The following is a 20,386-nucleotide window of genomic DNA, read 5'->3' on the forward strand; positions in this document are numbered from 1 at the left end:
TCCGGAGCTGTTTCTCTGTGGGTTGAGGGACAGGGCTGTATCCAATCCCAGCTCTAGGGCGGGCTCTCCATTCCCTTAAACAGGCAGCACCGCAGCAGCCTCAGCATTGACAGCAGCAGCCTGTGTGTGTTACAGAGTTGGAGAGAATGGCCCGAACCAAGCAGACAGCGCGCAAATCCACCGGAGGGAAAGCTCCCCGCAAGCAGCTGGCGACCAAAGCGGCCCGCAAGAGCGCTCCGGCCACGGGCGGAGTGAAGAAGCCTCATCGCTACAGGCCCGGCACGGTGGCTCTGCGGGAGATCCGCCGCTACCAGAAATCCACCGAGCTGCTGATCCGCAAACTGCCCTTCCAGCGCCTGGTGCGAGAGATCGCTCAGGACTTCAAGACCGATCTGCGCTTCCAGAGCTCGGCGGTGATGGCCCTGCAGGAGGCCAGCGAGGCTTACCTGGTGGGGCTGTTTGAGGACACCAACCTGTGCGCCATCCACGCCAAGCGGGTCACCATCATGCCCAAAGACATCCAGCTGGCCCGCCGGATCCGCGGGGAGCGCGCCTAAACGGGGCCTGGCCGGCCCTGCACATTCACCCTGAGACAGAGAGAGAAACACAACGGCTCTTTTCAGAGCCACTAAATCGTCCAGACAGAGCGGGAAACGATGGGTTGCATTAGTATTGTAATTATAAATCTATGAAGTAAATAGGGATTAAGTGAAATATTGATTTGGAGTCAGTCAGCGACTATGAAGATACAGCGACCGAGGTCTTCGGTGACTGCAAAATTTATTATAATACAATATTAGACATTTGAAATTTTGCTACACAATTAGGAATTCCCCGAACAAAGCCCTCTCTCCTCATGGTTTATCGTGGTAGTAAACATGGCTTGTGCTTGTGGACAAGGCGCGGGAGAACATTTGGCGCTTTTATTTTGAATTGAAAAGCCCGCCAACATGCCAGAGGAGAATGCGTGAATTCTTATTCGGTGATTTGTTTTTGCCATTACAAAAATATATTCCAAACAATCACACCTCACTCCCTTTCCTAATTTGCATCTGCAAAAAAATCACCAGTGAGTTAATTTTTTCGAGACAGAGTCTTTTTATTCCGAGAGAGAAAACGAGCATATTAAACACCAGTGAGTAATGCATTGCCGGGGAGTTATTCCCATTCAGCGGCAATGAAAAAAAAACATACTGAAATGTAATTTGTACATCATATATGAAGGTAGTGGAGTATTCCGGATTAAATCCCCTCTCTCCTAATTGTCTCCCTTGGAGTTCCCACTAGCTGTAACTATATGATCATTGTTAAAAATCACACAACACCAGGTTATAGTCCAACAGGTTTAATTGGAAGCACTAGCTTTCGGAACGACGCCCCTTCATCAGGTGGTTGTCATGAAGGAGTGGCGCTCAGAAAGCTAGTGCTTTCAATTAAACCTGTTGGACTATATTCTGGTGTTGTGTGACTTTTAACTTTGTACACCCCAATCCAACACAGGCATCTCCAAATCATGACTACTATATGATCATTGCTGAGAAGGCAGGCGGGAAATCATCAACCGTTTTCCTTCAGATTTGGACATCCTGCCGAGACGTAGATTAGAGAAGGGAGTTTTATAGAAAATAATGTTTTCATACTTCATCGTTAATTTGCTTTTAAATTATAAAAGTACAGTACACACACAGTCTCTCTTTAGGAGAAGTGAACACATGAGCTGTTTGAAGGATCCGAGATGCTTTTTGGAGGGGAGGTTCAGACTCGATGGGCCGAATGCCCTCATTCAGCCCTGTCAGGATTTCATGAACTTTCTTCGCCATGAGCGCAATAATAACGAACACCGCATTTAGGTTTTATTTTAATATCATGCTCCCTTGTTGCAAAAGTGGGCGACACGATGGCACAGTGGTTACCACTGTTGCCTCACAGCGCCTGAGACCCGGGTTCAATTCCCGCCTCAGGCGACTGACTGTGTGGAGTTTGCACATTCTCCCCGTGTCTGCGTGGGTTTCCTCCGGGTGCTCCGGTTTCCTCCCACAGTCCAAAGATGTGCAGGTCAGGTGAATTGGCCATGCTAAATTGCCCGTAGTGTTAGGTAAGGGGTAAATGTAGGGGTATGGGTGGGTTGCTCTTCGGCGGGTCGGTGTGGACTTGTTTCCACACTGTAATGTAATCAAATCTAAAAAGCTCAACATTAACTATTCCAGTCCGGCAACTGTTCTGGTTTGATCTCGGTTCATTTTGAAAGCTTCGAACCGAAGCAACCCAACAGAATCCCGCGAATTCTCAACTTTTGTAAGTTAAGAAATCAGTGTGTAATGTATCTACGCGTGGGTCTGTAAGAAAAAGGGAACTTATTTTGTTTCCCAATGATGAATCTCAGGGCTCACACCCCAACCGGGGCTTGTAGCTTCCGGAATAATCAAATAGAGAGTAACTTGAGCAAATAGCAGTAAACAGAAAAAATAGATTCACTGGTGTTTAATATGTTCCCAAGAGGTAGAGAAGAGAGGGCACGTTCTCTTAACTCGAAGCCAGCGCCTAATCAGAATCAGTTTTCTTTCCAATTTGAAAAGCCCGCCGATTCACAAGTAACGGAGTATGTTTTGCATAAAAGAATGCTGTATAAGAAGGAGGACGTTGTTCAGAGGAGAATCCACCAATACCTGTTAATTAGGTTACAAATATATACTTCAGACAATCTCTCTCGCTCATTCATTTGCCGAACCCCATCTGTTTCTTTCTACTTTTTTTTTCTGGACCTGACGAACTGGCAGAAACAAAACCAAGCGCCAAGAACTGCAATCTGCAATTAATCTCTTTAATTCACATTTCAAAACCATCCCGATATGTTAATTAAACATCTCATTCCTTCTCTCACGGAATAAACCGCAGTCACGGAGAATATTGGTGGCTGCCAGAGAATTAAGCCAAATTGGTACGCAAGAGTAGAAAGTGGTTCGTACAGATTAAGGACTTCACTCTCACAGTCACACAGCAGAAACTGACTAAACTGCTCCCACTTATTCACATTGCAGAGGCTGACAGGGAGAGAATGGTAGTTACACATATATTCTCATTGCTCAAAATAGGGCAGGACTTACACAGTTAATGGTAGGACCCTGGCGAGTGTTGCCAAACAATAAGACCTACAGGTGCATATGAATAGCTGCTTGAAAGTGGAGTGGCAGGTATAACAGATTGTGGAAATAAGGAATTTGGCATGCTTGCCTGTAAGCATTTTGAGTTTAGGAGCTGGGATATCATGTTAGGGCTGCACAGGACATTGGTTAGGGCACTTTTAGCGGACTGCATACAATTCTCGTCACGCGGCTATAGGAAAAATGTTGTTAATCTTAAGAGGGTGCAAACAATATTGACAGAGATGTTACCAGGACGAGAGGGTTTGAACTATCAGGAGAGGCTGAATAGGCGGGGCTTTTTCTTCTGTGGAGGATCGGAAGCTGAGGGTGATTTTTACAGCTGCTTATAAAATCATGAGGGGCATCGATAAAATGAAAAGTCAAGATTTTTCTCCTCGATTGGGGGAGCATAGAGGGCATAGGTTTAAGGTGAGAGGGCAAAGATTTAAAATTACCTTAGGGACAACTTTCATGCAGGGGGTGATGTCCATATGGAATGAGCTTCCAGAGGAATTGATGAAGGTCGGGAACAATTACAACATTTAAAAGTAACCTGGATGGGTAAATGAACAGGAAGGATAAAAAGGGATATGTGCCAAATGCTAGCAAATGAGATTTGGTCAGTCTAGGGTATCTGGTCAGAGTGGACCAGTTGGATGAAAGTTGCAGGTTGATAACTAGATTCCCACATATACACTACAAAAGCTTGACATGTGGCGTATGATAAATGCAGTAACAAACCAGTGACTGATATGTACAGATTAATAACTACACTCTGAGATAATAGCCTTTATATCTTTACCCCTTACACTCCATCATAGTGAGAATCCTTACTCCTACCATATCCTAACCCAATCACCACTTGTGGTTGATCTTCAAACACGGGAAACAGCTTCTCTTTATTCACCCTGTGCATACACCTCATAACCTTTTACACCAAAATCATGAGCCCCCATTCAGTCTCCTCTGCTCATGAGAAAACAATCCAAGCTTATTTAGTCTCTTCTTTTCTTTTGGAAGTAATGTTTGTGCTTTGATCCTAATCCCCAATATTGGATCTGGGTTTAGCACTGCTGCAATCACTGTCGGTTTCATGTGAATGATTTATTGTTGCATCCTGAAGCAGCGCATGCGTGATACTGCGCCTTCCCCAAAGTTGAACGTTTGTGACGGAGAGGCATGCGTGAGGCCCTCCCCCAGCGCTGCCATTGAGGAGCATTTACTCAGTGAGTGCAAGAGGTTTGTTTGAAACAGACCGAAATGGAGAGATCAGCGCCCAGGGAAGCGAGGGAACAGCAGGCTCCTTCCAGCAGCACATCGGGATGGGAGCCTGGGACACAGAGGGGGCTCCGAGACCGGGATTGATTCGGGGTGAGTTCAGGGAGAACCGGGGGCTGTTTGTAAGAGGCCGAGCGGAGCAGGAACTGGTCCCGGAACTTGGAGTGAGCGGGCTGGGGGGAAGAGAGAGCCTTTCTCGGGCTGTGTGTGGGCCTGCTGAGGGAGGCAGAGCGGGAAGAAGCTGCTGTGGAACATTCTTGTGATTTTTAATCCCCTACACACTGAGGGAATTAAATGTTTTGCTTCTGTTTCATGCTGTTTGTTGATACTGGGCAGTGAAGAATGGAAGTACAGACCATAATTTTGTGACAATCTTATTAAAGGACACGTATTAGAGTGAACAGACTTGAAGTTTCGAGTAAAACATTAGGCATAGCGTCCCTTGTTCTTTCCTTCAACATTTAGTGTATTGGCATCTTGCTATTGATGTATGTCAGCATTGCAGCTGCTTCAGGAATTCCCATTCATGGATGTGTGCAGATGTTAGTTCTGGATCTCGCCCAATCATCACAAAGTTGCAAATAAAAGAAAAGGAGACATGGAGCAACTCAGGGAAAGAGTGGAATTGAAACCTGGTTCTGTTTGAATTGCTAGGTTTAAAAATACCCAAATGATTATTAACTGATTGCCACACTGATCAGTTTAATCTTGCCTAACGTAGCTTATATTGCTTTACAAGTGAAAAATCTTCTGTGTTCCTCCAAGGAAATATTTGAATGATGAAGGCAATGTCATATTTCCTCAGTTCAAAGCCAAGTGTGACCAGCTGCTTCTAACAAACAGCAGGTATGTTACCACTGTCAAAACAGAGAACATCCTTTCCACAGGCACAGAGCAGATTGAATGAGACTTAGTTTGAGCTCAATTTCCAGAGATATATCCAAACAAACTGCGGAAAGACAAATTTCTTTTTTTCTCTGCATTCTCCATAGACATCTTCCCAGTTTCAATTAATATGATTGAAACTGGCCACTACCATTCAGAGCATTTTTGAGGCTGACTGGTTGTCTAAAGTAGGCAATTGGTGTACTAAATCCAGTTTACATTTTAAAAGGGCATTTTAAATGTCACAACCCAGATAAACAATGACATCAAGCGTTTACATAATTTCAGCAGCCATATGTGACAAGTAGTGAATCATTACTGAGCGCACAATATCAATATGAGAAAACAATATCATTTATTCAAATGCTTCCTAAAACATCATGGGATATTCTTGATCAGGTCCAAGAGTTTGAGACACCTTTATGTTTTTTTAACGTCTCTAGTACTTCCTCTTTTGGCATGTGGACTGTTTTCACGATGTCAATATTTATTTCCCCAAGTTTCCTAGCCTCCACTCCTATGTCTCCAGATGTAGAACAGTAACTGTACTCACATATTCATATTACAAAGAATGGCAGATTCAGATTGATAAATGCATTCATACATTAGTAAATCAGAAACTGATTGGGAGAGATTAAATATAAATTGATTAGTTATTAATAATTCATCTAGCAGAAACTTTCAGGGGTAGTCTTTTAGTTAGAATTAGAATCCATACAGTTTTGAAACAGGACCTTCAGCCTGGCAAGTCCACACCGACCCTCTTAAGATTATCTCAACCAGAGCCATTCCCTTATCACTCTACATTTACCCCTGACTAATGCACTTAACCCACACATCCTTGAACACTATGGACAATTTAGCATGGTCAATTCACCTTTGGACTGTGGGAGGAAACCGGGGCACCCAGAGGAAACCCACACAGACACGGGGAGAATGTGCAAACTCCACGCAGATAGTCACCCGAGGCTGGAATCAAATCCAGGTCCCTGGCGCTGTGAGGCAACAGAGCCAACCACTGAGCCACTGTGCCGTATAATGTGCCGCATTATACAAGAATATTCACATTGTAGAAACTGACTGGTACAGATTGATTACAACACTCGTATGTTCACAGAACAGAAACTGATAGTTACAGATTGATAACTACATTTTCACATTGATATTGCAGAAAATGACAGGTATGATTTGCATTTTTATAAGCAGAAACATTCAGGGATATATTAATAACTGCATTCATACATTCACATATCTGAATCTGACAGGTACAGATCAAAAACTAAACTTGCTTATTGACGTAGCAGAAACTGAGACACACAGATTGATACTTGCACTCATACATTCAGATGGCTGAAACAGACAGGCACAGATGGATAACTGCACTCACATAGCGGAAACTGACAAGAACTTTCCCATAGCATAACCTAACAGGTCAAGATTTATTACTATACTTTTAAGTTCACAGAGGGAAAAACACATGTCATGTACAGTTTATAATGATACTCAAAAATAACAGAGCAGAATCTCACAGGTACATATTGGGAACTACACTCTCTCATTGATCTAACAGAAATTGACAGATGCAGACTGATAACTACACTGACACATTCACAGTACAAACTGACAGGAACACATTGCAACTACCCTCATTCATTCGTGTAGCAGAAACTCACAGGCACAGATGATAACCACATGTTCACAGAGCAGAAAGTTACAGTCATAAATTGATAACTGGACACAAACATTCACGTTACAGAAACTGACATACATTTTGATAAAGGCATTCAGACATTACAGCTACATGTTCGTATCAACACTCTCATAGACAGACAGCAGAAGCTCACAGGGATAGGTTGGGAAATACACATGCACATTTGCATAGTGGAAACTGTCATGTCCATTTTGATGACTATATTTGGATGTTCACAAAGCAAAGACAGATTAATAACTGTACCATATTCATAGAACAGAATGTGACAGATGTATTTCTATATGCACGTGTCGGAAACTGACAGAATTACAAATTGATAACCTCATTCACATATTCACAACACAGATACTGACAAGAAATGATTGATAAACATACTCACATATTCACCAAGCAGAAACTGACTGGTACAGATTGATAACTAAATTCACGTGTTGAAATAACAGAAACTGAAAGGTACAGACTGACAGCAACACTCTCATTCTCATAGCTCATACTGCCAGATATTGGTTGAGATGTACACTCTCATTCACATAGCAAAAACTGGCAGGTATAATTTAATTACTTCCTTGGATATATGGAGGAGACACTGACAGGGACAGATTGGTAATTACACTCTTCTTGTCACGTAACAGAAAATCACAGGTACAATTTGATAACAACACTTCCACTTTCACTTAACATAAACTCTCAGATACAGTTTGATAAGTACACTTGATTTCACACTGTATCTGACAGGTAGAGATTGAAAACTGCACTCTCATATTGACTTGGCAGAAACAGATAGGCATAGATTCAAACCTGTGCTCACATATTCACATTGATGAAACTGACTGCTAAACCTCCGTATATGGAGAGAAAATTTCCTGACATATAATTTAGTAAAGAAACTCAAATATTCACAGGGCAGAATATATTGATCACAACACTGTCTCACCAAGACAGGAAAATATTGATAAATACACTCACATATTCACATTGCAGAGACTGACAGAAAGAATTGCTTCCGAATTTCTCATATTCAAACAGCAGAATTGGTCAGGGATAGACTGACAATTTCACACACACATTCAGCCAGAAAAAACTGACAGTTGTGGATGACAGGGACAGATCAAAACTATACTCTCAGAAAATTTTAAAGCCGAATCTGATAGTTTGCAGAATGATAAATGCATTTACACATTCACAAAGCCAAAAACTGAAAGTTACTGATTGATAACTAAACACTCTGATTCAGAGAACAGAAACTAATGAGGAAAGATTGATCAATTCACTTTCACATTGCAAAGACAGACAGCAATAGATTGATAAATACACCCACAGATACAGAGCAGAAACTGATAGGTACAGATTGATAACTACACACGAATGTACATAGCAGAAAGTGACATGGACAGACTGATAACTATAGTCACACATTCTCGTTGCAGCATCTGACAGCAACACATTGATTGACAATCTCTTGTTCACGTGACAAAATTGACAGGTAGAGACTGAAAATGACAGTCACATTCACATATCAGAATCTGACAGGCACAGATTGATAACAGCACTCTCACATTCACATTGACTGAAACTGACAGGTATTTGTTGATAGGTGAATGGATTTATCAACAAACCAGAAACTGACAGGGACAGGTTATTACTGACACTCTCAGATTAACAGAGCAGAAACTGACAGGGATAGGCTGCTCAATAAACTCACACATTCACATTGTAGAGACTGACAAAAACATATTTATAACTGTATTTTGACATTTACAAGTAGAGATGGATAACTCCATTCGAGTATTCAAACAGAAAAAATTGATAGGTCCAAATTGATAGCTATATTTACATATCCATGAAACAGAGACTGGCAGGAACAAATTGAGAAATAAATTCAGATTGCAGAAATGGACAGTGCTCTCAACTGCAGGGTTATGTGCTGTTAGCAGGAAGATGGAATTAGAATGGCCACTTGGTGTCTTTGGGTTGGAATGGACAAGATCGGCCAAATGGCCCTCTTATGTGCAATATAATTTCAATGGATCTATAGTTCTCTGTCAATCTGTCGCTGTGAGTCACTGCTATTTGAATGCAGAAGTAATTTAAGCAAGGCTGAGAGGGACAGAATGTGAGAGTGTGGTTGTTATTCACAAAGTAGGAATTGACATGTATAGTTCAATAAATAAACTCCTATTCACAGACCCACTTGCATAGGATAGTCCCATTCATGGAGATGAACAATTATTGGTTAATTTCTGGACCTCACTCAATTGGTATTGTATTAACAAAAAGAAAAATCATCAGACATGGAGCAAGAGCAGAATCAGACATGTTGTTCTGTTTGAATTCCTGTCTTTAAATAAAATATTCTAATGATTATTAACAGAATGTTGCATTGATCAGTTAAAGATGGTCAAACTTGGCTGATGGTGATTTACAGGAGCTTTCTCTTCTGTCTTTCTCCAGGCAAATACTTGAAGGACCAAGACAATGTAATATTCCCTCGGTACGAAGCCAAGTGTGACCAGCTGCTTCAAACAAACAGCAGGTATGTTACTGCTTTCCACAGTCAGAACAGATTGGGTCAGCTACTCATTGAGCTCAGTTTGAGAGAGAGATGTTCAAACAACTGAGAAAATATCAATTTGTTTTGTTCTCACAATTCACAATGCACATGTGTCCAGTTTGAACAAATTTAGCATTCACAGCTCATTGATGTATGCACAATTTTGAAACTGGAAAGTCTGAATTCTTGTCCAAAATATGCACTCACAAACTGAAACAGATCTGCCTAAGGTCACCTTCATAACAAGTATCACATAATGAATCACACCCTCACCGAGAATTTTAGTGGCTGCCAGAGAGATACGTCCCTTTGCCAAATAGAAACTGACAAGCATGTATTAATACCTTTGTTCACTCGTTCACTTTGTAGAAACAGGCCAAATGACAACACACATATTGACAGGGCAGACACACGCACACAATCACATTTGCGAACACTGCCATGGATAGATTCATAACTCAGGTGTTCACATGACACAAAGTGACACACACTCTCTTATTTTCATTGCACATACCAACAGGAATGGGTTGACAACTACACTTTCATATTCAGATATCAGAAAGTATCGTGTCCAGATGAATAACTGTGCTCAAATGTTCACCTATCAGAAAGTGGCATTACAGATCAATAACCAAACTCAACTGCTATCAGGTAGAGACTGAAGATGACGCTCTCATTCACAGAGATAAAAACAAACTGACCGGTATGTTATGATAGCTAAAATTACATTCAGATGTCGGAAACTGACAGATAGACAACTGATTGCTAAATACACACTCACTTTTACACAATAGTAACTGTCCTAGAAAGATTAATAAGTGCACTCCCATATTCACGATGCAGAAACTGACAGGAACTAGTTGATAACACTCCCATTTCACAGAACATGAACTGACAGGTACAGTTTGATAACTATTCACAGAACAAAGTCTGACAGCCATATATTGACACTCACACTTTTACAAGGTCAAACTGGTCCTCACCCTTAACAATTTCTCCTTTGAATTCTCCCACTTCCTCCAGACCAAAGGGGTAGCCATGGGCACACGTATGGGCCCCAGCTATGCCTGTCTCTTTGTTGGCTACGTAGAACAGTTGATCTTCCGTAATTACACCGGCACCACTCCCCACCTCTTCCTCCGCTACATTGATGACTGCATTGGCGCCACCTCGTGCTCCCGCGAGGAGGTTGAGCAATTCATCAACTTCACCAACACATTCCACCCTGACCTTAAATTTACCTGGACCATCTCTGACACCTCCCTCCCCTTCCTGGACCTCTCCATCTCCATTAGTGACGACCGACTTGACACTGACATTTTTTACAAACCAATCGACTCCCACAACTACCTGGATTACACCTCTTCTCACCCTATCTCTTGCAAAAATGCCATCCCGTATTCCCAATTCCTCCGCCTCCGCCGTATCTGCTCCCAGGAGGACCAGTTCCACCATAGAGCACACCAGATGGCCTCCTTCTTTAGAGACCGCAATTTCCCTTCCCACATGGTTAAAGATGGCCTCCAACGCATCTCGTCCACAACCCGCACCTCTGCCCTCAGACCCCACTCCTCCAACCGTAACAAGGACAGAATGCCCTGGTGCTCACCTTCCACCCTACCAACCTTCACATAAACCAAATCATCCGCCGACATTTCCGCCACCTCCAAAAAGACCCCACCACCAGGGATATATTTCCCTCCCCACCCCTTTCCGCCTTCCGCAAAGACCGTTCCCTCCGTGACTACTTGGTCAGGTCCACGCCCCCCTACGACCCACCTCTCCCATCTCTTTCCCCTGCCACCGCAGGAACTGTAAAACCTGTGCCCACACCTCCTCCCTCACCTCTATCCAAGGCCCTAAAGGAGCCTTCCACATCCATCAAAGTTTTACCTGCACATCCACTAATATCATTTATTGTATCCGTTGCTCCCGATGCGGTCTCCTCTACATTGGGGAGACTGGGCGCCTCCTAGCAGAGCGCTTTAGGGAACATCTCCGAGACACCCGTACCAATCAACCAAACCGCCCCGTGGCCCAACATTTCAACTCCCCCTCCCACTCTGCCGAGGACATGGAGGTCCTGGGCCTCCTTCACCGTCGCTCCCTCATCACCAGACGCCTGGAGGAAGAGCGCCTCATCTTTCGCCTCAGAACACTTCAACCCCAGGGCATCAATGTGGACTTCAACAGCTTCCTCATTTCCCCTTCCCCCACCTCATCCTAGTTTCAAACTTCCAGTCCCCTTGACTTGTCCGGACTTCTCCGAGCTGCCTAGCTCCTTTTCCACCTATCCACTCCACCCTCTCCTCCCTGATCTATCACCTTCATCTCCTCCCCCACTCACCCATTGTACTCTATGCTACTCTCTCCCACCCCCACCCTCCCCTAGCTTATCTCTCCACGCTTCAGGCTCTCTGCCTTTATTCCTGATGAAGGGCTTTTGCCTGAAACGTCGATTTTGCTGCTCGTCGGATGCTGCCTGAATTGCTGTGCTCTTTCAGCACCACTGATCCAGACTCACACTTTTACACCTAGCACAAACTGACAGATACAGATTGATAACTAAACTCACATTCGCACAGCAGAAACTGAGAGAATAGATTTAAAACAACAGTCACATGCTTGAATTGCAATAACTTATGGGGACACCTTAATGACAACACTTACATGTTCATGTGACAAGAATGGACAGGTACAGGTCGATAAATGAATTTTCATATTCACAATGCAGGAAGTGAGAGATGGAGACTGTGTGATCAGACTGTGGCTTTAAGAGGTTTATTTTGTCTTTGAAGAGTAATTTTGAGGCAGAGACACCGAGCCACTAGACCAAACAGGTTGAGGCCTGTTGGGTATCTTTACAGAAAACTGAAGACTCATCAACAGAAATACTTCATTTTTGAGAAGGAGACCTTGGGTTTGTTGTTTTTAGAGAAATTTAAGAACAAAAATTACAAACTGTTTAGATGAAGCTTATTATCTCAGCCATTTAATTTTGCAAATTACATACATGGCAGGACAAGAGAACCTCGTGGGCGGCACGGTGGCACAGTGGTTAGCACTGCTGCCTCGCAGCGCCAGAGACCCGGGTTCAATTCCCGCCTCAAGCGACTGACTGTGTCGAGTTTGCACGTTCTCCCCGTGTCTGCGTGGGTTTCCTCCGGGTGCTCCGGTTTCCTCCCACAGTCCAAAGATGTGCAGGTCAGGTGAATTGGCCATGCTAAATTGCCCATAGTGTTAGGTAAGGGGTAAATGTAGGGGTATGGGTGGGTTACGCTTCGGTGGGTCGGTGTGGACTTGTTGGGCCGAAGGGCCTGTTTCCACACTGTAAAGTAATGTAATCTAATGTAATCTAATCTAAACCTAATTGCCAAGGTGTTGTCATAACTTTGATGACAAAAGATGGAAACGTTTCATAGCAGGAAAACGTGGACTGTCATCGTGAATGTTTTCATGCTTAGGGTCACTGAAATGTATATGTATTGTGTATTAATAATGTAAGGGTAAAGAATTTTTTAAAATTAGGCCATTTCTGTAGGCAAAAGTGAGGACTGCAGATGCGGGAAACCAGAGTTTAGATCAGAGTGGTGCTGGAAAAGCACAGCAGGTCAGGCAGCATCTGAGAAGCAGGAAAATTGATGTTTCGGGCAAAAGTGGGGTTGAAGTATTCCAAGGCGGAAGATGAGGTGTTCTTCCTCTAGGCGTCGGGTAGTGAGAGAGCGGCGGTGGAGGAGGCTCAGGACCTGCATGCCCTCGGCAGAGTGGGAGGGGGTATTGAAACGTTGGGCCATGGGGGGTTGGGGTTGATTGGTGCGGGTATCCCGAAGATGTTCCCTGAAGTGTGCAGCAAGGAGGCGTCCAGTCTCCCCAATGTAGAGGAGACTGCATCGGGAGCAACGGATACAATAAATGATATTGGTGGATATGCAGGTGAAACTTTGGATGTGGAAGGCTCCTTTGGGGCCTTGGATGTTGGTGAGGGAGGAGGTGTGGGCGCAGGTTTTGCAATTCCTGCGGTAGAAGGGGAAGGTGCCAGGTCAGGAGGGTGGGTTGTTGGGGGGGTGGGCGTGGAGCTGACCAGGTAGTCACGGAGGGAACAGTCTTTGCGGAAGTGGAAAGGGATGGGGAGGGAAATATATCTCTGGTGGTGGGGACCGCTTGGAGGTGGTGGAAATATCGGCGGATGACATAGTTAATGCGAAGGTTGGTAGGGTGGAAAGTGAGGACCAGGGGGGTTCTGTCCTTGTTATGGTTGGACTCCTGTTCTTTATTTCTGAAGGCTTCCCATTTTCCAGCCAGCCCTTTACCTGCAAACATTTGCCCCCAATCAGCTTTTGAAAGTTCTTGCCTAATACCGTCAAAATTGGCCTTCCTCCAATTTAGAATTTCAACTTTTAGATCTCGTCTATCCTTTGCCATCACTATTTTATAACTAATAGAGGTATGGTCACTGGCCCCAAAGTCCTACCCTATTGACGCCCCAGTCACCTGCCCTGCCTCCTGTCCCAAGAGTAGGTCACGTTTTGCACCTTCTGTAGCAGGTATATCCACATACTGAATCAGAATATTTTTTTGTGCACACTTAACAAATTCCTCTCCATCTAAACCCATAACACTATGGCAGTCCCATTCAATGTTTGTAAAGTTAAAATCCCCTACCATAACCACCCTATTATTGTTACTGAGATAAGGAGATAACTGAGATCTCCTTACAAATCTGTTTCTCAACTTCCCTCTGACTATTAGGGGGTCTTTAATGCAATCCCAATAAGGTGATCATCCCTTTCTTATTTCTCAGTTCCACCCAAATAACTTCCCTGGATGTACTTCCGGGAATATCCGCCCTAATTCCAGCTGTAATGCTATCCCTTATCAAAAACGCCACTCCCCCTTCTCTCTTGCCTCCTTTTCTGTCCTTCCTATAGCATTTGTATCCTGGAACATTAAACTGTCATCCCTGTCCATTCCCGAGTCACGTTTCTATAGCTTCCTGTGGTGATGTAATTTCCTGTTCTTTTTCTCAGGGGGTGGTAAATCGAATCCAAGTCAATGTATTTGTTGGCGGAGTTCCAGTTGGAATGCTATGCTTCTGGGAATTCTCGTTCATGTCCCTATTTGGCTTGTCCTAGGATGGATGTGTTGTCGCAGTCAAAGTGGTGTCCTTCCTCATCTGTATATAAGGATACTAGTGAGAGTGGGTCGTGTCATTTTGTGGCTAGTTGATGTACATGTATCCTGGTGGCTAGTTTTCTGCCTGTTTGTCCAATGTAGTGGACTCAAATAAAAAGCGGGCCATACCACCAGGGCTTCATCCGGAGGCTCACTGATAATGTTACCTAGTATGGTGACAAAACGTTTGAAATAGAACCTTCCAGTTCAATGAGCAAAGCTAGATCCAGAACCTCAACCTGAGCTACAAATCTTCTCAAAACTTTCTAGACTTCCATTATGTCTCCCCTCGTTCTCTGCTGCTCAGAAGAAAACTACCTGGGTGTTTCTAGCTTCTCTTTATAGTTCATTCCCTCAATTTGGACAACATTCTGGCAAACCTCTTCTGCACCTTCTCTAAATTCTCCACATCTTTCCTGTAATGTGTCGACACAACTGAATGTAATACTCTTAAGTTAAAAATTACACAATACCAGATTATAGTCCAAGAGGTTCATTCGGAAGTACGAGCTTACACAGCGCTGCTCCTTCATCAGGTAGCTGTGAAACAGGATCTTAAGACACAATTTATAGCTGAAGATTACAGTGTCATGCAACTGAAGTGATATGTTGTGGTTCTGTTCGCCGAACTGGGAATTTGTGTTGCAGACGTTTCGTCCCCTGTCTAGGTGACATCCTCAGTGCTTGGGAGCCTCCTGTGAAGCGCTTCTGTGTTCTGTGAACACAAATTCCCAGCTCGGCGAACAGAACCACAACAACGAGCACCCGAGCTACAAATCTTCTCACAAACTTTGAACTGAAATGATATGTTAAACAAACCTAGATTATTGTTCAGTGATTCATCTTTTCGAACGGGTTGCAGTTAATTAATATATACATCCCAGAATTTCTTTAAAGTCACATTGTCAAGCTGACTTAAGGTTTTATTTTTAAAAAGGGTGACATCTCAGCTCAGACAATGTATTAAAGGTGGGAGGTTAGAGTCTGACTGTATCCCAATCTTGAGTAAGACTGGTTCTATTTCCAAAGTAGGAATTTAAAAAATATTACCTGGATTGACTGCCTGCAGATTGAGCAAAATAGAATGTATCCAGTCACTTAATTGTGAGTACATGTGAGTGTGTGTTCATGTGAGTGTGAGTGCATCTGAGAATGTGTGCATGTGCATGCTTGGTAAAGTGTGTGTCTGTGCATGTATGAAAGGAAGCGTGTGGAGAAGGGAGGGTGTGCGTGTGAGAGTGTACAGTGTACTGGGGACACCTGTAGTGTTATAGGAACCGAGGTCCCAGTTGAGGCCGTCCTCATGGGTTCCGAACTTTAGGGAGGATACTTTTAACATTACAATCGAGGTGAACAAAGAGACAATATTGGTAGCTTGAACAACCATATCTGAAATAGATAGTGAGTACAGATATTGAAGGAAACATTTCAGATATCAGTAACTGAGAAAGACAGAGTTAACCTTTTGTCACAATACTCTAAGTACGGCCTAACCAAAGTCTTATAAAGCTGCAATGACATCCTGACTCTTGTACTCAATTCCCCGACCAATAAGGAAAGCATGAAAATGTGTTGCTGGAAAAGCGCAGCAGGTCAGTCAGCATCCAAGGAATAGGAGAATCGACGTTTTGGGCATAAGCCCTTGTTCAGGAATGAGGAAAGTGTTTGCCCGAAACGTCGATTCTCCTGTTCCTTGGATGCTGCCTGACCTGCTGTGCTTTTCCAGCAACACATTTTCAGCTCTGATCTCCAGCATCTGCAGTCCTCACTTTCTCCAATAAGGCAAGCATGCCATACACCTTCCTGTAGATACCATCCTGTCTCCTTGTGTGGCCACGTTCAGGGAGCTATAGACTTGAACCCCAAGATCATTCTGTACGTCAAAGATGTTTAGAGTCCAGCCATTTACTATATACCTTTCCTTAACATTTGATCTCCCAAAGTCCAGCATCTTACACTGTGCCAGATTAAATTCAATCTGCCATTTCTCCGCCCATATCTGCAACTGATCTATATCCCACTGTATCCTTTAACAAGATTAGATTAGATTGCCTATTCAGCCCCATCAGTCCACACAGACCCTCCGAAGAGTAACCCACCCAGACCCATTTCCCTCTGACTAATGCACCTGACACGATGGGGCAATTTAGCTTGGCCAATCCACCTGTCCTGCACATCTTTTGGATCGAGAGGGGAAACCGGAGTGCCCGATGGTAACTCACGCAGACACGGGGAGAACTTTCAAACTCCACACAGACAGATGCCTGAGGCTGGAATTGAACCCGGGTCCCTGGCGCTGTGAGACTGCAGTGCCACCCACCACATACAAGCCTCTATACTACCTACAACTACTACCCATCTTTATGTTGTCTGCATTTAGTAAAGATAACTTTAATGTTACAATCAAGATAAACAAATAGCTGATGCGATTAATCTTTTGTTACATACATAGACACAGCAATCAAATAATATGAATTCCAAAGGCAATTCCGTGTCAAAGCCTGAGAGAGAGAATGATTAAAGTGTAGATACGTGACCGCACATCAAGTCCCCATCCCACACACTCACTCTCTCTCTCTGACTTATGATGAGTTTCAAAAACATGGGGCAGCACGGTGGCACAGTGGTTAGCACTGCTGCCTCACAGCGCCAGAGACCTGGGTTCAATTCCCACCTCAGGCGACTCTCTATATGGAGTTTCTACATTCTCCCCGTGTCTGCGTGGGTTTCCTTCGGGTGCTCCGGTTTCCTCCCACAGTCCAAAGATGTGCAGGGTAGGTGAATTGGCTATGCTAAATTGCCCATAGTGTTAGGTGAAGGGGTAAATGTAGGAGAATGGGTCTGGGTGGGTTACGCTTCGGCGGGTCGGTGTGGACTTGTTGGGCTGAAGGGCCTGTTTCCACACTGTAAGTAATCTAATCTAATCATACACCATCCTGACACATATTACAATGTCAACAGCCATGCAGTTCCATTGACATTGCAAGTAACAGAAAATGTTACATTCAAAATGATTTCTCCCCACAGATCCCTTGTCAGAGAGGCCTACAGCACAGAATCAGGCCCTTCAAAACTTTTGAGTCTGCACCGATCAGAAACAACCAGCTAATAATTTTCATCCTGGTCAGCCAGCATCCATTTGCATAAATGTATCATGGTAACAGAGGAGCTGCCATCCCCATCTTTATCATAACATCGTTCTCCATTTCTTCACATTGTAGTAGAAGACTTTGTTTTCTCTGTTTCAAGAGTGTGGTGCTGGAAAAGCAGAGCAGGTCTGGCAGCATCTGAGGAGCAAGAAAATCAGGTTTCGGGCAAAAGCCCTTCATCAGGAATGAGGCTGGGAGTCTCGGAGGTGGAGAGATAAATTGGAGGGAATTGAGGCAGTTGGGAATTTAGCTGAGAATGCAACAGCTGGATGGAGGTGGGGGTAAAGGTGATAGGTCGGAGTAGAGGGTGGTGCAGATAGGTGGAAAGGAAGATGGACAGATGTAACAGGTCATGAGGATAGTGCTGAGCTGGAAGTCTAGAACTGGGGTTAGGTGGGCAACGGGAAATGAGGAAACCACGTTGTTGCCATGGGGTTGGAGGGTCCTGAGGTGAAGATGAGGCGTTCTTCCTCCAGGCATCAGGTGGTAAGGGAATGGCGATAGAGGAGGCCCATGATCTGCATTCCTCAGCAGTGGGAGGGACAGATTAGATTAGATTAGATTACTTACAGTGTGGAAACAGGCCCTTCGGCCCAACAAGTCCACGCGGACCCGCCGAAGCGCAACCCACCCATACCCCTACATTTACCCCTTACCTAACACTACGGGCAATTTAGCATGGCCAATTCACCTGACCTGCACATCTTTGGACTGTAGGAGGAAACCAGAGCACCCGGAGGAAACCCACGCAGACACGGGGAGAACATGCAAACTCCACACAGTCAGTCACCTGAGGCGGGAATTGAACCCGGGTCTCTAGCGCTGTGAGGCAGCAGTGCTAGCCACCTTGCCGCCTACAAGTGTTGGGGACAGTTGAAGTGTTGGGCTATGGGGCGCTGGGGTTGGTGGTGTAGGTGTCTCAGATGTTATCTGAAGGACTCTGTGAGTAGGCGTCTTGTCTCCCCAATGTCGAGGAGATTGCAGCGGGAGCAATGGTTACAGTAAATGATGTGTGGAAGTGCTGGTGAAACGTTGATGGATGTGGAAGGCGCCTTTGGGACCTTGGATGGAGGTGAGGAGGGAGCCGTGGGCACAGGTTTTGCAACTGCTGCTGTGGCAGGGGAAGGTGTCGGGAGGGGAGGGTGGGATGTTGGGAAGTGTGGATCTGATAAGGTAGTCGCGGAGTGAACGGTCATTATGGAAAGCAGATAGGGGTGGGGATGGAAATATATCTCTGGTGTTGGGATCTGTTTGTAGATGGCGGAAGATGATGCGATGTATACAGAGGTTAGCAGGGTGTAAGGTGAGGACCAGGGATTTCTGTCCTTGTTGTGGTTGGAGGGGTGGTATTCAAGGGCAGAGGGGCATGAAGTGGACGAGATGTGCTGGAGGACATCAACTACCACTTGGGATGGGAAATTGCAGTCTTGAAAGAGGGAGGCCATCTGGTGTGTTCTGTGGTGGAACTGGTCCTCCTGAGGGCAGATAGGGCGGTGGTGGAAGAATTGGGATAAGGGACGTTTTTGCAGGAGGCAGGGTGGGCGGAGGTGTACTCCATGTAGCTATGGGAGTCGATGGGTTTGTAGCATCTGCAGTCGTGACTTTCGCCTTGATCTGTTTCAGTCCAACCAGAAACTTTGTTTTAGTTAATTATGTACTACTTTCAAAATTTGCTGCAATTTGCTACAAAAAGTTCTGCATTCCTCCTACCTCTCCCTCGGATGTATCACGAAAAAAGCGTGAAATCTGGCTCAATTTTCAAAATGTATCAATGGAATCTAATAACCATCCTTCAAAGCAGTGGAGAAAGGGGGAAAAAAAGCCAAAATTAATAGGTTTGTAAAACTGTTCATTTTATTTTCAAACAGAGCAAAAAGTGTTGATTATTCCATAAATTGAATTTGGCAGTTTACATATTTTGCACTGCATGACAAAAAAAAAAGTCCTTTTCCTTTCCTCCTCCCTACTATAGAGCAACGCAAGAGTACAGCTCTTGCTGGTGATGGTGCATCATCACACGACAGAGCCGGGTAATGTTCTGTCTACTTCAGAAAATACAAGTGAATTAGCCAATTGTCTTTTCTGCACAAGGAACATTATGGTCAGTCAGCTCCAATGCAGTTGAATTGTTTGTCACCCTTTCACTTAATTGCAAATGGATTCAGTTTACATTGATTTTAACTTCATAAAAGAACATCACTATGCACTGAAACAAAACTGATGGCTTTCTGAAGACCAAGATTTTATATCATTACTCTGTTAGATTCTGCATTATACAAGATACAAAAGGTCTAATTGTTTTTCCTACCTTGACACTGAAGAACAGCACAGAATCCTTTCTGTTGGAGTGTGTTACGTTTTCACTTGCACGTGATTCCTACAGGCACGAATAATTAAAGAACTTTGTCAGTTTCCCATACACTTCTTATTGCTGGAGGATGGATTTGCTGTTGATCGATTTGTAAAGCTTCACAGGCTTTCTTCTGTGCTGTCTCAC

General features: G+C 44.1%; 1 protein-coding gene and 1 long non-coding RNA gene across 3 annotated transcripts in view; both read left to right on the top strand.

Moving 5' to 3' along the window:
* The first annotated feature begins 146 nt into the window (after positions 1-146).
* Positions 147-557, top strand: LOC122544567 (histone H3). Its single transcript, XM_043683882.2, has one exon. It carries the CDS (start codon positions 147-149, stop codon positions 555-557), a length of 411 nt encoding a protein of 136 aa, XP_043539817.1.
* Positions 558-5,158: 4,601 nt separating this feature from the next.
* LOC148135460 (uncharacterized) overlaps positions 5,159-20,386 on the top strand; it is a 29,676-nt gene continuing 14,448 nt past the window's right edge. The window contains exons 1-3 of one of the 2 annotated variants that reach the window (XR_015755244.1): positions 5,159-5,267; positions 9,469-9,550; positions 19,862-19,888. This is a non-coding gene — a long non-coding RNA (uncharacterized LOC148135460). Of the gene's footprint in view, positions 5,268-9,468; positions 9,551-19,861; positions 19,889-20,386 lie in introns of those variants that run through there. The other variant, XR_015755245.1, reaches the window with a different exon arrangement.

The sequence above is a fragment of the Chiloscyllium plagiosum genome, unplaced genomic scaffold (genome assembly GCF_037043375.1).
Source record: "Chiloscyllium plagiosum isolate Xiang-an unplaced genomic scaffold, Cpla_swu_hap1 HiC_scaffold_49, whole genome shotgun sequence".
Taxonomy (NCBI): domain Eukaryota; kingdom Metazoa; phylum Chordata; class Chondrichthyes; order Orectolobiformes; family Hemiscylliidae; genus Chiloscyllium; species Chiloscyllium plagiosum.